This window comes from Bradysia coprophila, unplaced genomic scaffold (assembly GCF_014529535.1).
Source record: "Bradysia coprophila strain Holo2 unplaced genomic scaffold, BU_Bcop_v1 contig_494, whole genome shotgun sequence".
Taxonomy (NCBI): domain Eukaryota; kingdom Metazoa; phylum Arthropoda; class Insecta; order Diptera; family Sciaridae; genus Bradysia; species Bradysia coprophila.
The window spans coordinates 891,073-906,673 of record NW_023503746.1 but is presented as its reverse complement, the minus strand read 5'-3'; the positions used below and the strand labels follow the sequence as shown (position 1 = coordinate 906,673).

At 35.0% G+C, this 15,601-nt stretch overlaps 1 protein-coding gene and 1 long non-coding RNA gene across 2 annotated transcripts; both read left to right on the top strand.

Annotated features, from left to right (window-relative positions):
- The first annotated feature begins 5,570 nt into the window (after positions 1-5,570).
- Positions 5,571-7,104, top strand: LOC119082824. The gene is made up of 6 exons (XM_037192475.1): positions 5,571-5,700; positions 5,802-6,026; positions 6,121-6,342; positions 6,395-6,613; positions 6,677-6,882; positions 6,939-7,104. The coding sequence occupies exons 1-6, from the start codon at positions 5,641-5,643 to the stop codon at positions 7,099-7,101; spliced, it is 1,095 nt and encodes a 364-aa protein (XP_037048370.1). The 5' UTR covers positions 5,571-5,640; the 3' UTR covers positions 7,102-7,104.
- A 220-nt stretch (positions 7,105-7,324) lies between these two features.
- Positions 7,325-8,313, top strand: LOC119082866. The gene is made up of 3 exons (XR_005088731.1): positions 7,325-7,503; positions 8,168-8,174; positions 8,302-8,313. It is a non-coding gene; the product is annotated as an uncharacterized LOC119082866 (long non-coding RNA).
- Positions 8,314-15,601: the final 7,288 nt, after the last annotated feature.

Genomic DNA, 15,601 nt, shown 5'->3' with positions numbered 1-15,601 from the left:
TGTCAAAAATTCAAAGTTAATAAGTCAGTAATTCAAGAGATTGTAACGGAAGTGGTGAGAGGCAGTTGTCGAATATTACACAATCACACTTATGATCCGGGACGGACATAAATCAAACGAAATCAAAACAATTAAATTATTCATACATGTTGAGTATACTGTGTCATTTGGCAATCATTAATGTAATGACAGTGTTGTTCTTTTGAGAATAAATGTATATATATATATCGTTTGGTGTCGAAATGTGTTAGTTTTAAATAAAAAATAGAAATGGTGATGTAACCTAGGTCCGATAAAATTCAAAATTTGTGTAAGTTTTCGTGAACTATTCAATTTTCTCTAACTTTCTCTAACAAAAATATAACATTTTTGTAGGCTACAAATTTGCCAAGTAAAGATTCCTCTTAAGATAGTGCCCAATTCTGTGTTACCAATTTTTGTACTAACCAACGCACTGCAGTGCGTTGTACTAACACATAATTTTTGAAGCTCGTTCATTTTTTTCGTTGTAACACCAAATATTTGTACTGACCTGACATAAAGTATCTGTTTGTAATCAATTCGTAAGCATCACCCCGGCAAAAAAGGCGAAGAATGATGGTTCGTGTCCCACCTGTGCAACCATTTTTCATATTAAATTACATGTCCTCAAGCACACTACCATTACACTGACCAGGGCCTATTACCAAAAATTTCCAAAAACTGAGATCGTCCAAAAACCGAATTTTTCCACAACTTCGAATAGTTTCGGCAACTCAAAAAATTACCAAAAATATGCCCTGTCACTGACTCATATGATCATCTGATGGTACGCTGCCAAAGCGTAAGGTTAAAAATATCGAATGTCCTATGCCTAATATTTTTTTCGCGAACTTTCACTTCAAAGTCGAAAATTTCCCCCATACATAAGATCAGGGCTGATTGAATTGGTTCCAAGTCAAGTGAAAATTGAGTGCAAAGCTTTCGCACGGCCTACCGGCAAAAAGTATGGTTGGAAGAACCAACAATCGACTACTACTAATTTCGCCATCATGAATGACAAAATGTTTGTATCTCAGTCTCAGGTTATCACTGACACAATTAAGCTACAAAGTACCTTTCCAAGCGAAGCGTAGTTTTCATAAAAATTTTCGCTGATCAAAGTTTACATACGGAAAACTCTTAGTTCGGAAGCCTGGAATTGAGATCCCTTTACCGAGGCCATTGAATCATTTCGTAATGATTTTCGGGTCATAGGATAGCTGAGGGATTTGTCAACGAAAAATTTTGTAACACGCAGCTCTATTTTTATTGACACGGGCTGAAAACAAAAATGGGAAGCAAACGACTCCGGAGTAAACAACAATGAGAAAATCCATTCTTCATAGTTAACGGCCTGATTTCTGTGAACTAAATGTTGTCTATACATGAGTTATTCATGTCATTAGCAAGGTCATCAAACCAGCTCGCGTAAAACTCAACTCAAACATTTCGAATAAACGTACCCACGAACTGTATACAAATTGAAGAACATCTCTGCATCTTGAATCAATTTTTGTCACATAAAACCCATATGCATTTATAGAATGGGAACGAATTCACTACTAACACAGATATGTGAATGGAAATCTGATTTCCAATGCAAGCCATGTAGTATCGAAAATGACGGCATTAAATACAGAAAAGACATTTGCAAAATGGGCGACTTATACCCCACCCGTATAGTTGGTAGATGTATGACATTGAGCGTTGAGAACTTTCTTATACTGTGCATGAGTGGCATGAGTCTATAAAAATTTAAAATTGATCGATAAAATCACATAAAAAATTGAAAATTGCTCGAAAATTTCCCATTCAGATATTTTTAACAGCACCTCTTTGGGAATTGTGCATGCAAGACACACATTATGTTGTTTGACGGCAACATGTAAAAGCTCATGCTCAATAATTGAAGTTTTGCAAAGGCTTTTTTTATGTACAGCATAAACTCTCAGTGTGTTACGTGCAGCTGAAAACTGAATAGTAAAGTTGTTAGTAACGTATACATTTCGTATCATTACACTTTTAAGCTTGTGTAATGTGTACAATATATATGCGCTGTATGCATATGTGGTTGCTAGCCCGTCAAAGTATACAGTTTTCGGTAAGGAAGATGGATGTGAATAAGTGTAATATAATTTCTAGTTTTCGATGACTACGAACCCTACGAACGGATAGAAATCTTAGAAGTTTTAGAGTTCCTGGTTCATTTTCTTTATGTTGATTATAAGCCAAAGAAATCGATTCGAATTTTTACATCATTTGAAACATTCACTTTAATGAATGGTATAACATTAGCAAATATGGAAACGAAATTTGTGCTACTTTCGTTCAAAAATAACGTGTGGACTTTGGAAGTCACAATAGGATGGCCCTAAGCTAGGTAGTCATATGAGCGTAGCGGAAATATATATCACAATATACGTTGTGCTAATAGGGAGATTGCGATTTTAACGTATAATTATAAGTTGACGTACAACTTGAGTCCATTCGCCGTAAAATTTGGAATTCATATACTACGGGAAGCTATCATCTATATCTGTTATTGATAACGATTTCAGAAATAAACGACAAGCTGACTATGCCATCTTATTATAACAAAAAGCATATTCAAAGAAATGAACTACAAGATTTGGAATCCATCTTTTGAAAATATTAAAACAACTGAAGTAATAAATTGCGGTGCCTTTCTTATGCTACTTGGCCAAGGCCACTCTGCCATATTAAACATTGTCATTAAATTTCTTACATCGAAAGTCATGCAAGAGCTTTTTCATGCTTCGGGGCAGAAAATCGGGGAAATTTTTCAGTTTTTTTTTCTGGTTTTCGGCCATTTGAAAGTTAAAATAATCGGAGTGACTATTCGACACCAGTGTCGAATAGCCAAGCAACACAGTACATGCTATTTGACACCAGTGTCGAACAGCCAAGCAACACAGTACATGCTATTTGACACTGGTGTCGAATAGCCAAACAACACAGTACATGCTAATTGACACCTTTCACACTCATTTATTTATAGGCGAAATTGTAATGCATATATTCAAATTAAGATTGACGTCAATAAGTTGTGGTTTACGCCAGGTTAGTATTTCGTGTAAGAAGGTTAAGAGGTGTTGGTAAAAGTAACGATGATCAATTGACGTATCAAGTGCGCCATCAATTTTTAATTAATTTAACTTCTTTTTTTTGGAAAGTAATAAATTAAAATCACTTGTAGCGAATCGTAGATAAGACAGAAAGCATACATCAATAAATTCTACGTTTTTCCCTTTACCACAGCACTGCTACTAAACACTAAACTGACAAGTGTCAAATTTGGAGGCCTTAGTGATAAGAGCTACCACTTAGCATTGTTTGTATTGTATGCTTTAACTCATACAACGAAAACAAGTCATCTATCGTTATAAAAGAAACACATGACCTACTGTGATTTCTTTAGCCTCCGAATATTTTCTATATTCATGCTAGTAGCAGTGCTGTGCCCTTACTTACATACCACATTTTCTCAATCCACATAAAAAACCTCGTACATATTATTCTCGTTGGACGCAACTTGGTGGAAAATACAGGGTGGTCCGCAGCAGCTGCCCAAGGTGAAAATTTAAGAAAAAAATGGTTTTTGAGCATATTTTGGCTTTTAAATGCATCTCGGTATTCTGTGCACATGGAATTAAAAATGTTTCTGGTGAAGAAATTGTTTGTTATGTTGTATTTCGATCAATTATTTTACAATGAGTTAATTTTATGGTACCAGAACCATTTATCGCACAGTTTCTTGTTAAGAGCTTGTAAAATGTTGTTTAAATATTAAAAAACCCGTTGAACAAAGCTGAAAACTTAAGATGTGTCATCTTTGGCGGAACTTACGGCCCACCCTGTATTTCACATGGTGACATACAAGCAAAGTTTTGCTCAGAGTTTGAGGCTCTTACGATTCTCTGCAGCGGAAATATTTTTATTTTTCGTATTTTGGCATTTAAAAGCCAAAATATGCTAAAAAACCATTTTTTTCTTAAATTTTCATCTTGGGCAGCTGCTGCGGACCACCCTGTATTTTCCACCAAGTTGCGTCCAAGGAGAATTTTGTTCAGAATTCAAAACTCTGAAAGTTTCCCGAAGAAACTATATTTTTATTTTTTGTATTCTGGCATTGGGAAGCCAAAATATACCGAAAAACACGATTTTGGAGGGGGGGAAGCCAATATCTTGAGACTCGACCAAAATCGAGACTATCACCCTCCCGATCATTTATCCTGGGACTATTCACTATCGTTTAAAACTTTCAAACCCTCTCGACATACTCGTCCCTACGGCTTCTTCTACAGCGATTGTATTATCAATCTTAAATAGTCATAATAATTATACTAGTTATAGTTATAATTCAAACTAAAAATAGCGCAGGACAATGCATTGCTATTACATGAATTTAGAAACGTCGTTCACTGTGCCAACTATCATGAAACGCAAATATTCAAAATAGTCTGAACAATACCTATCCAATACCCTATCACATTGGCTTACCGTATGTGCTTATTAGATCTGTTAGCTATCATGCCAAGCCATCGCGGATATGAAGTTCATTAAAAATGTATGCAGACAAATCTTAGAAAAGCCTATTCGTTTGGTTCAACCCTTGTTTATTTTGCAGGAAACGGGCGATCCTCGTCAAGCCACCCGTAATAAGTGGTGCTGGTGCAGTGGTAAAATCTTCATGAATCGAATTTCCATTAAACTGTCTTTTGCGACGGAACTATTTTTAGGTATGCATCTAGCCTAACAATGATTTTCGATATAGAAATGCATAGTCAATCAGCTGAAAATAACTTGAAAAACCTAATTCGATTCGACAATTTTCTACAGACTGAAATTAAGAGTCGCAGTGACAAATTTCCTACCCATCTAATTACGTATATGGCACTGTTATATAGGTACCCCTAGATCTACTTTATGTAGAAGATTTGTTTCTTTACATTTTGAATCAAAACACAATTGATGTATATAAGCGGTGTGGTAAGCGCTCTTTAAAAACCCTGAGATTCTGGGGAATTGTTTACTCATCGAAATGAAGAAAACAAAACCATGAGTAGCAACAAGCATTGAAGAATCAACGCTGTATTTATACTTAATTTCTCGTTGGCATAGAAACAATATTGGCACCATCACTCTAACTTAAGGCTGTACATCAAAATACGACCAATTGATGTACATCAACGATTGCATGAACGATAAAAACCAAAAATATAATTTCTCTCAAATAATTTTTTAAATGTAAAATATGATGAGATGATGCTCGATGTGCCGTCGGTCATGAAGCATATCGGATGAAAATAATAATAATAGAAAAAAAAACAAATTTCAGGAAAACCAACGAAAAATAACTTGTTTTTCTATTGACGAAGCAACGTCGCATCGACAGAGGAAAATTCGTAGCGAAAATTTTAAATGTTTCTATGACAATTGGCTTGTGCACATCCCCATAGCTACAATTTAATTGGTAACCTAAATAAAATGAAAATGTTGCCGTCGAATTCAATAACCAAATATATTATTCCGTGTGTTCGTGTCTTTCACTGAAATCTGTTCGTTTCTAAACAATTAATCATCTTATCGCTTTCCACAATGAATAGCGAGAAACCATTAAACATGTTCGTCGATGATATTGAGAGGAAAAACAAAGAGGTAAACTTGAAACTGTGAATTTAACCGGCGGCGACATGTTTTCCATATGATTGTTATATTCGAGTGCATAAATGGTCTATACAGCAAAATACATGTTTTAGTTTTACCATCGAACTGCGATCAAAAATTCCAAATCAAAGTTAATAGAGTACTTAACTCCCGAACTATTCACCAAATTGGCGAAATGCATTGATATAAAATCAATAACAGCTCTTCAAAGCAATAACCACACCGATATCGAAGTGGAACCAGGTGGTAATACAACCGAAAACGGTTCAAACGAAAATGTTGATGATAACGAATATGATTTCCACGATGATGAGAAGGTATATAAAAGCCGATTGCGTAATATATGTGAAATTCCAATTGAAATAGTTTGAACAATTAAATTTGGAATTTGGTTGAATCGTTTAAAACTAGGACGAAACGGGGTTGCACCACCCTCAAGAACAATTTGAAGTGCACATTCGACCGACGATAACAAATCCCATCAAATCAACAGACCTGCAAAGGAGTTGGATGGCAAATTATTTGCGGAAACCGAGAAACGATCGAATTTTGTGGGAATCAAAACTTTACAAATTCGAAAGAAGTTATGCAGCTAAATCGCTTCCGGAAAAAACGGAAGAATTGATGGACTTGGTAACTTTAATTTCAATTAATTCGAAAAACAAAAAGTTCTTTCTTATCACAGTTTATCTTCGAAACTAAAACTTTACTGGCCGCTGGTGATTTTGCTGATTGGCTGAAATCTCTTGGATCTGATGGCAAAGTGAATATGAACAAAGATTTGATAAAAAAGCTTTTCTCAATCGGTATCGAAGATGATGCAGCTAAGAAGGCACTTTATGTTGCTCCGGTTATAAAATCGGCTATTCCCGAAGAAATTGCTAATATTGTCAGACTGCCTGATGTAATATAACAAAGACAATTGAATTTGGTCCATAAAAATGGAATAAAATTTGTGTTATTGCAGCTGGCAATCGAGAAGAAGGTCAACAGGATAATGTTGGATGATAAAAAGTTGATGAAAATTGAACCGAAATATGTTGCATTTGGCAGGACTCTGCCACCACTACTACGTCTGACCAAATTCGAAATTGAAGATCGAATAAATAAGCCGAATTTTCCGGATAATTTACGCACCAACAAAGTTGTATTTGATGGCATAACGCATTTGAGGTGAATGATTTTCGCTAAGGTTGATACGACGAAAGAAAATTTAATTTTGTTTGTAGATCGACGAAAATTTTGAACGACTACTTGAACCAACATCCAGATGTACCGAAACCGATATATCTGATGGAGACGCAAGGGCGAAAAGAGACGGCAGCATTCGCTGAAAACAGAGGAGATTATACTCCGTTGTATAAAATAGCAAATAAATCTAAAATGAGTTAAAAAGCGCACATAATGATTTATCTCAGATTCTGGGTATAATTACCCATTAATATGCCAAAAAATGAAGTAGAAGATTTTCGAAGAAACGAAAAAGTGAAAAGATTCAATTTTGATATCCTAGCACTGAGGTTCAATTAAGTTCTAGCTCAAACAATTTTTAGCCCCGTTTTACTGGGGGCTTATAATAACACCATGCCGTTTGTAACATCTGGAATTTCATTTGTATATGATTACAGATGACGAATCCACAATAAAAAAATAATGTCTGTCTGTCTGTCTGTCTGTCTGTCTCTCTGTGTACACGATAACTTGAGTAAAACTGAACCGATTTCAAACATTTTTTTTCCCTGATAGGTAATGACAATAGCAAGACCTCATATGAAAATGGGCATATTTGGGTCTGTTTTAGTGTTTAAGTGTTTTAGTGTTTATCGAAGATATGTACGGCATTTGATACGTCAAAAGGTGTTTACAATAGCAATGGACAAAAAAAAGTTTATGGAAATTGGATGACCGACTAGTGAGTTAGAGCCCATGATGTGAACCAGGCACAGGGAGGAAAGCAGTTTTTGCTTGTAGGTCGGCCAAATTTGTACGGATTTCGACTATTTTTAATTTATTAGATAGGTATTGAACGTACCAATCAGGGAAAAAAAACGTTTATGAAATTTGGTTGACCGGAGCGTGAGCTAGGTCCCTTGGAGTGAGCTCATATCCGGCTTCTCGGCAGTACAGTGAACGTCGTGTATTTTGTCAATATCTCGAGTAAATTTTGACCGAATTTCATGATTTTTTTTTGTTTGAAAGGTATTAACGAATGTAAATCGTCAGAACTACTTCCGGTGTCCTAACAAAATGGCTACCGGCGGCCATATTGGATTTTAGTAAAAGTGATGCATTTTGTGGAAAATGGTACTAAGAGAGTTTCTTTTAACAGAGAAGTAATTGGTTATGTGTGTGAGGTGTTTGAGGCATTAAACATATCACGCATATGGACATGGTGATAGAAAAAGTTTCAAATTTGGGCACCTAAAATTACTTCGTAAATTTTTGTTTTATTTGAGAGGTACTTCGTACGGGCTCTCATAATTGCGCTATGCGCAATATTTAAAATGAATATAAATACTTTCATTAAAATTGCACGTGCCGCACTTGGGCTAGGTTGGAAGCATTATGGTAACGGGCACATACAGGTTATAGCTGAATTAGGGCTACGGACGTATTAGGGCTTCGGAAAAATTAGGATCACGGATGAAGTAGGGCTACGGACGCACTAGGGTCGTACGGGGCTCAGTCGCAGCAAACGCTCCGACTATTCTGACGGTTTGTTTTCTTACTGTATCTACAAACTGTTCGGACACTGTTCGATTTTAGGTCTTCTAATTTTGTAAACAGTGTATGCGATTGCTTGGGTTCTGCTTTACCAGAAATTATAGGCCGATATTGAAATAAGATGCGACTTAACAGAACGGAAACAGTTAGTCATCTGTTAGGGACAATAACGACAATCACAATCGAATAGCAATAGCGAGTATTAGGCTATTATATAGCAAAATGGATGTCAAAACAACGAAGTACAAGATCATTAAAAAAATAATTCAACAGCAGAAGTAACAGATTTAGTGGTTGTACAGTGGTATATATTGCAGTTCAAAAAGTTTATTTTATAACTTGAATCAAGTTTTCCGACTTTCATCCGCGATGGAGAAGAATTTTTACATCAAATAGCATCATTTCCACGCTAAGCGATACGGCTAGACAACATGAACAATGTGCAATTTATGATAACCAACAATTACTCCCTAAATACAAGTGCACACCATCGGTGCACTGACCTTGAACCGAGTCGTGAACTGTTTGATTTTCAACAAACGATGATAGAGATCATTATAATGCAACTTATTCAATTTATTCCATATCCTATGTACACTTAAAGCTTCTATGCAAATTTCACATATTTCATCCCTGAAACGATGTGTCTGGACGCTATAAACTATTTCATTTCAGTCTATGAACTATTTGATTGGATGCATTAAGAATCAAAATGGATATAAGTACCGTATACATACCGCGCATATATATGTTGTGCGAGCTATGTTAGTAATAAAATTTACATTTTTGATGCTTTACTTCGCTACAAAGTTTTCTAAAATAGTACTTGCCACGCTTTACAGAGCATAAATACATTTTTTTCTCTTCTTTTTTCCACTCTTAAAAAAGTAAAATTCAAACTTATGTCATTAAGCCAAGTAAAAAAAAAGTTTGCTGTTGGAACAGTTAGTATGATGATGCAATTAATTTTGTGGTTCAACAAATTTTCGTCTCAAATGATTAAGGCAAAGTTCAGCATACTCTTTTTTGTTCAAAAATTTCCATGCCAAAGTTTCCATAGAATTTGTGGATAGGTCCCATTAAAGCAATAAATGGATGGAAATTTACATTTCCAATGTGTTTGATATATCGATTTAATTTATTTCTTTTAAATTGGTTTACATTTTCATTTAATGAGGACATGGTGACTGGTAAGGTTAAGTGGATTTTTTATTCTTCTTCTCTCATTTCTAAATTGTGGGAGATTGAATAAATTGAAACTTTTTTTAGCTTTTAATTTTATTTTTTACCTCGTCAGCAATTACACGTAGACACACTGATGCTTTTTATAATGACTTTTGCTAGGCAACCTTTTTTTCGTTGACCTAATTTCCGACATTGAAACGTTTTATGGTTCCTTTCTAATGGCATGGAGATGGAGAATCAATCGGAGAAGGGAACAAAATGGAATTTTTACTTTACATGGCATCGCGAGTATCGCTGAAGGATTTACTCAAAAAACTTTCACAAGAATTGTTGGCTGAAAAGGGCGTTGTTGCTGATAAGATTAACTCAAGCGAAGCTGGCGAAACTGCTGTAACACAACAACAAGATATGAAAATGTTTGACACTGGATTGATATTAAAATTGGTAGGTACTAATCGCACAAAGGGCGAATAGTCAAATAAAGACTGATATAATCGCACTTTGTGCGAATAGTCAAATAAAGTGCGATTAGTCTTTATTTCACTATTCGCATCACTTTTCACTATGATGTAGTTAATGATACTAACATTGATTTAAATCATTAAAATGTAACCTGTTCCGTATGATGTTTTGACATAATCAATCACCCTTTCATTTCATTTCATTTATTTCATCTTAAAACGAGCCATCAAAACAGTCGGAGCGTTTGCTGCGACTGAGCCCCGTACAAACCCGTATATCTATTGGGTACGTGACCCTAGTGCGTCTGTTACCCTACTTTGACCGTAAGCCTATGCGCCGGTTAAAGTAGTTAATAGTACATTTTCTACCTTGGTGTATATTTCGAGAATAACTTCGTATGTACAATTGTATATAACGAGCGCCAGCGAGTGTATATACAATTGTACCAAAGAAGTGATTCGAGAAATATACACCAAGGTAGAACAATGTTTTATCTCCTGCAAGCTGATATTTCATACATTAGCGAAATAACCACAAAAATTTGGATTTAAAATTAATTAATTAAGCATGTTGTTTTAAAACGCATTCACAACAAAAAAAAACATCATACAGAGAATCCTTTATTTACTTACTCACACACATATACTATCCACCTCAAGTTCAAATCACATCATTCCGACTACTCTGATTATTTGATCGATGTAGAAGTGACTAACGAACCACTACCGACACCAATTGCATCGCGTTATGTGATTTGTTGGCGTAGTGGTCAGCATGTTTGGTTGATATGCTGCTGGTCCCGTGTTCGCTTCCGCCGTTCGGCGATTTTTTTTTTCAAATATGTAGATGGAAAGTAAATTTACCCTAGGTGGGTTATGTGTGAATTATCCAATCGTATAGGCTGTGGTTATGTATGTGTTTGTGTTTATATGCAGAAACGCGTAATGTATGAAATATCAGCTTGCAGGAGATAAAGTAAAATTATTATGTAATGTGTACATCTTAGAAATTGCGCATAGCGCAATTACGAAGCCCCGTACGACGTTCCTTTCAAATAAAACAAAAATTTCAAATAGCCCTAAAATTTTAATTTATTGAGTATAAATACATATAGGGCCTAGTATCGGCCTCAGTCCGAGGATCCAAATTTAATTTTTTTTTTCAACTATTCGGCCTTTGATTATCTTCCAAATGAAACAAAAAATACGAAAAACGGATGAAATTTGCTCGAGTTATATGTAAAATACACATAGGGCCCTAGTAGCGGCCTTAGTCCGAGGACCCAAATTTAATTTTTTTTCAACAACATTCTATTCGGCCTTTGATTACCTTCCAAATGAAACAAAAATTAAGAAAAACGGATGAAATTTGCTCGAGTTATATGTAAAATACACATAGGGCCCTAGTAGCGGCCTTAGTCCGAGAACCCAAATTTAATTTTTTTTCCAACAACATTCTATTCGGCCTTTGATTACCTTCCAAATGACACAAAAATTACGAAAAACGAATGAAATTTACTCGAGTTCAATGTAAAATACACATAGGGCCCTAGTAGTGGCCTTAGTCCAAGGACCCAAATTTAATTTTTTTTCAACAACTTTCTATTCGGCGTTCGATTACCTTCCAAATGAAACAAATATTACGAAAAACGGATTAAATTTACTTGAGTTCTATGTAAAATACACATAGGGCCCTAGTAGCTTTTCACTTCTAAGGCCCTAACTCACGGTCCACTCACCCGATTTTAAAAAAACTTTTTTTTCCTGTATTGGTATTGACAATACCTATCATTTGCCGTGTCATTTACATTTCCATCGTTTATTTTGCCATAAATATCACCAAAAGACCTTAAATCACTTAGGTGGCCCTAACTCACGAAGGGCCGACCCGAATATGCCCATCTTCGAACTTAGCCTCACTATTTTGACTATGTTTCAAGGATTTTTTTTTTTGAAATCGGATTTGATTTACTCAAAATATCGACGTGACGGACAGACGGACAGACGGCCCAAATTTTTATTGCGGATTCGTCATCTATGAACATAGGCAAACACTTTGCCCTTACCGTCTGCTTCGAATTCCATCAATTACACACGGCATCGTAATCCTATAAGCCCCTTCGTACTTCGTACGGGGCTAAAAAGTTCTGTTTACATGACCTGCGTAACTCTAGTTTGCACTAAACAATTCAAAAGAGCTACCCTCATCTACAAACATTTTCAACACCATCTTCTTCAAATACTTTGTAAAATGAAGCAACATTCTCATCTACAAACACTTTGTTAGAGGAAGTTGCACTCAACTCTACAAACACTTTGTAAAAGGAAGCAACACTATCTTCTACAAACACTTTCTAAAAGGAAGCCTCACTCTCCTCTACAAACACTTAATGTAAAAGGAAGCAACACTCTACTCTGCAAACACTTTGTAAAAGGAAGTAACAGCACTTTCCTCTACAAACACTTTGTAAAAGGAAGCAATCACTATACTGTACAAGCACTTTGTAAAACTGTTTGTAGTAGAGGACGATGCTACCTTTTACAATATGTCAATACGTAATACGAAACATTAATTACATTTTCATGTTTTAAGTCAATTCACGTCGTAAGTGTGCCTAAAATTTGAATTTTAAGTGAACGATTCGATGAAAATGTGAACCGAAAAATACATTTCGACGCTTCCTTTATGAACATGACGCTACGTTAGAAAGACCTCCGCACTTTGTGCGAATAGTCAAATAAAGACTATCTGCACAAAGTGCCATTAGTCTTTATTCGCACAAAGTGCGATTAGTCTTGTTTTAGTAATAAAGACTAATCGCACTGTGTGCGAATAGCCTTTTCGATTAAAATTGGTTTTACATGCTTTTGTTTTCCCTAGGGTCGAAAGTGGCACTGATAGTGACAAGTGTGTACTCTATTTTATCACATAAGCGAAAACGAGACAACAACACAGACCTGAAGTGTAATTTTTGAATTAAACTTCTAGGTAAGTAATTTTGACATCCAAACACCGCGCGTATGTGATAATAAATATTATACACGTATGAAAAAGCGGTCGAGGCTTGCCGACATTACAGAAGTATAATTGTTGCAACGTTGTGTTGCTTGGTGAGGGCAATGAATTAAACTCCAATTGGTTTGTTTATCGTGTTTAATGTACCGAGCTTTCGGCCGAGCTACCAGCCATCATCAGGGCTACAAAGTTTTAGATAAACGTACAAAATTAGAGCTAGAATTAGATTATTATAGAGCGCGTATGACTTACGTTTTACACATAATATAATGTATAATGTTTGTTTATATATTCTAGGTGAATAATTTTTTCGGGGAATCACACTATCAATTACATCACTCTGGATCAAAGTTGAAAAGTCTCAGTGTGTTTATTGACCTCGGCTTTGAATCGAATCAACAAAATTTACACGAAAACTATACTTTTCAACTTTGTTGTGTTAATAAGTGTTGTTTTCGGTAGGGTCGAATGTGGCTTATTTCAACCCTAGAGATGAAACGTAAATCCTTTACATAACCAGGGGATAAATTGGAAAGTCTCGTTTCGTATGTTTATGACCTCGACCTCGGCTTCTCCTCGGATCATCAAAATATGTGACAACTCTACTTTTCATCTTTTTATGTAAAACACTATACTCAAAAACGTGACGTGACGTGAGTAAAATGAACTTAACTTCGCTGACAAACTTTATCTCAAGTTTTCGGCTTCGCCTCGGATTGGTAAATTTCACAACAAGAAGTATCATTGGTAAGTAATGTAACCATTCATATTATTAGAATTTTCGACCTTCGATGTAAAAAGATAGAAAACTAAACATCGGATATGTAATGCCGGTCTCCATCTCCAGGTAATGTTCTTTCAATAGATTGTGGATTTTAGCACTAATTCACAGGACTTTCGATGATTGACACTGCCAGTAAGTCGGTCACTTCTGTCACTTTACACTAACCATATTTTCATGAAAATTTAAATTTCTTAGCAAATGACGATAACAATTTTCACAATCTATTATGATCTGATCATCTTCAAGAAACGATTCTTCTACCGGAACCTCACTATAGTTTCTTTGAATCTTCTTTTTTTTAAACGTGGATAGCGAACGTACTTGAAGACGATCAATCTATAGTACCAATACACGTCAAGCAAAAGTGCTTCGAAAAGTGTTTCCAGATTATTTACAGTACCAAAATTTGCATGATATTTGCATGCTTGAAGTGCGTTGATGGTACGAAGTTATTAGTTAAAATTGTTGCTTGACTTGACTTCTGCAGGAATTCAGTTCACTAATTTGTTTTGTGCGTTATCTACAGTTGCTCAAATTATAAAATAAAGAAGGTTCATTTGCATCATCTAGAACAAGTATGGTCGATCGTCGAATTCGTCTTAAACTCACTCACATTTTATGTCAAAATAATATGAAAATGAGTGCGTTTAAGTACGAAAATCAAATTTTTTTGTCCATACCTGTTTTACACTTTCAATCAGGGACTATTTTAAGGAAAATTTTCCCTATTTTTATATTTTTCCCAATTTTTCCTATTTTTCTTAATTTTCCTAATTTTTCGTATTTTTCTCAATTTTCCCTATTTTCCTTAATTTTTTTTCCAAATATTGCCTTCTCACCTAAAATAGAATAGTGTATCAAATAAGCATTTTTTAAATTCGGAACAGTGAATTTTACATTAAAAAAATATTTTGTGAGACATAGCTGTAGGGAATGCAATCCCGGACTGTTTTTGCAATACCGGGATTCGGAATTTTAAATCTGAATCCCGGGATTGATACCGGGATTTTCGGTATTGACAAGAAATTATGATTTGAGTAACAAAAACACTTCCACAAAAATTACTAGCAAAATTCATTAATTTATTGTCGCTTCAAGAGTTTTGATTTATAATGATGGTACTGACATTTTAAAACGTTTAAAACTAATTTGGAAAAAAAAGAAAATTTTGAAAATTAAAGAAAATTGGGAAAATATGGAAAATAGGAAAAATTAAGAAAAACAGAAAAATTGGGAAAATAGGAAAAATAAGGAAAACAGTGAAAATTTTCATCAATCTTTTCCCAATTTTCCCTATTTTTTTCCCTGTTTTCCTTAATTTTCCCGATTTTCCCGATTTTCCCTATTTTCTCTATTTTCCTTATTTTTCCAATAATTTTCCCCAAAATAGTCCCTGCTTTCAATGGTTCTTAGTGCATTAGCTTTCGAACCAAAAGTTTATAATAGATGCAAGGTTTTCGAGGGGCAGAAGGAAGCGTACATTGTACAGCATGCGAGTCGTCCTACATGCATTAGGTTTATGTACGCACTTGATAATACGAATTTGCAATATAAGGGCCAAAGTCGTAGCGATTTGCTCTCAACTCATGAAAAATAAGGAAACAAACTTGAGTGGTAATATACACAGGGCCTATTTTCGATAATTTAAATTATCGAAATTATCGAAAGATTCTCGAAATTATCGAAAAATTATCAAAATTCTCCAAAAGTAAATTTAAGAAT

Coding starts and splice junctions, on each gene's coding strand:
- LOC119082824 (XM_037192475.1), top strand. CDS start 5,641: ATGAATAGCGAGAAACCATTAAACATGTTCGTCGATGATATTGAGAGG. Junction 6,343..6,394: donor CGGAAGAATTGATGGACTTG/GTAACTTTAATT, acceptor TTCTTATCACAG/TTTATCTTCGAAACTAAAAC. Junction 6,614..6,676: donor ATATTGTCAGACTGCCTGAT/GTAATATAACAA, acceptor GTGTTATTGCAG/CTGGCAATCGAGAAGAAGGT.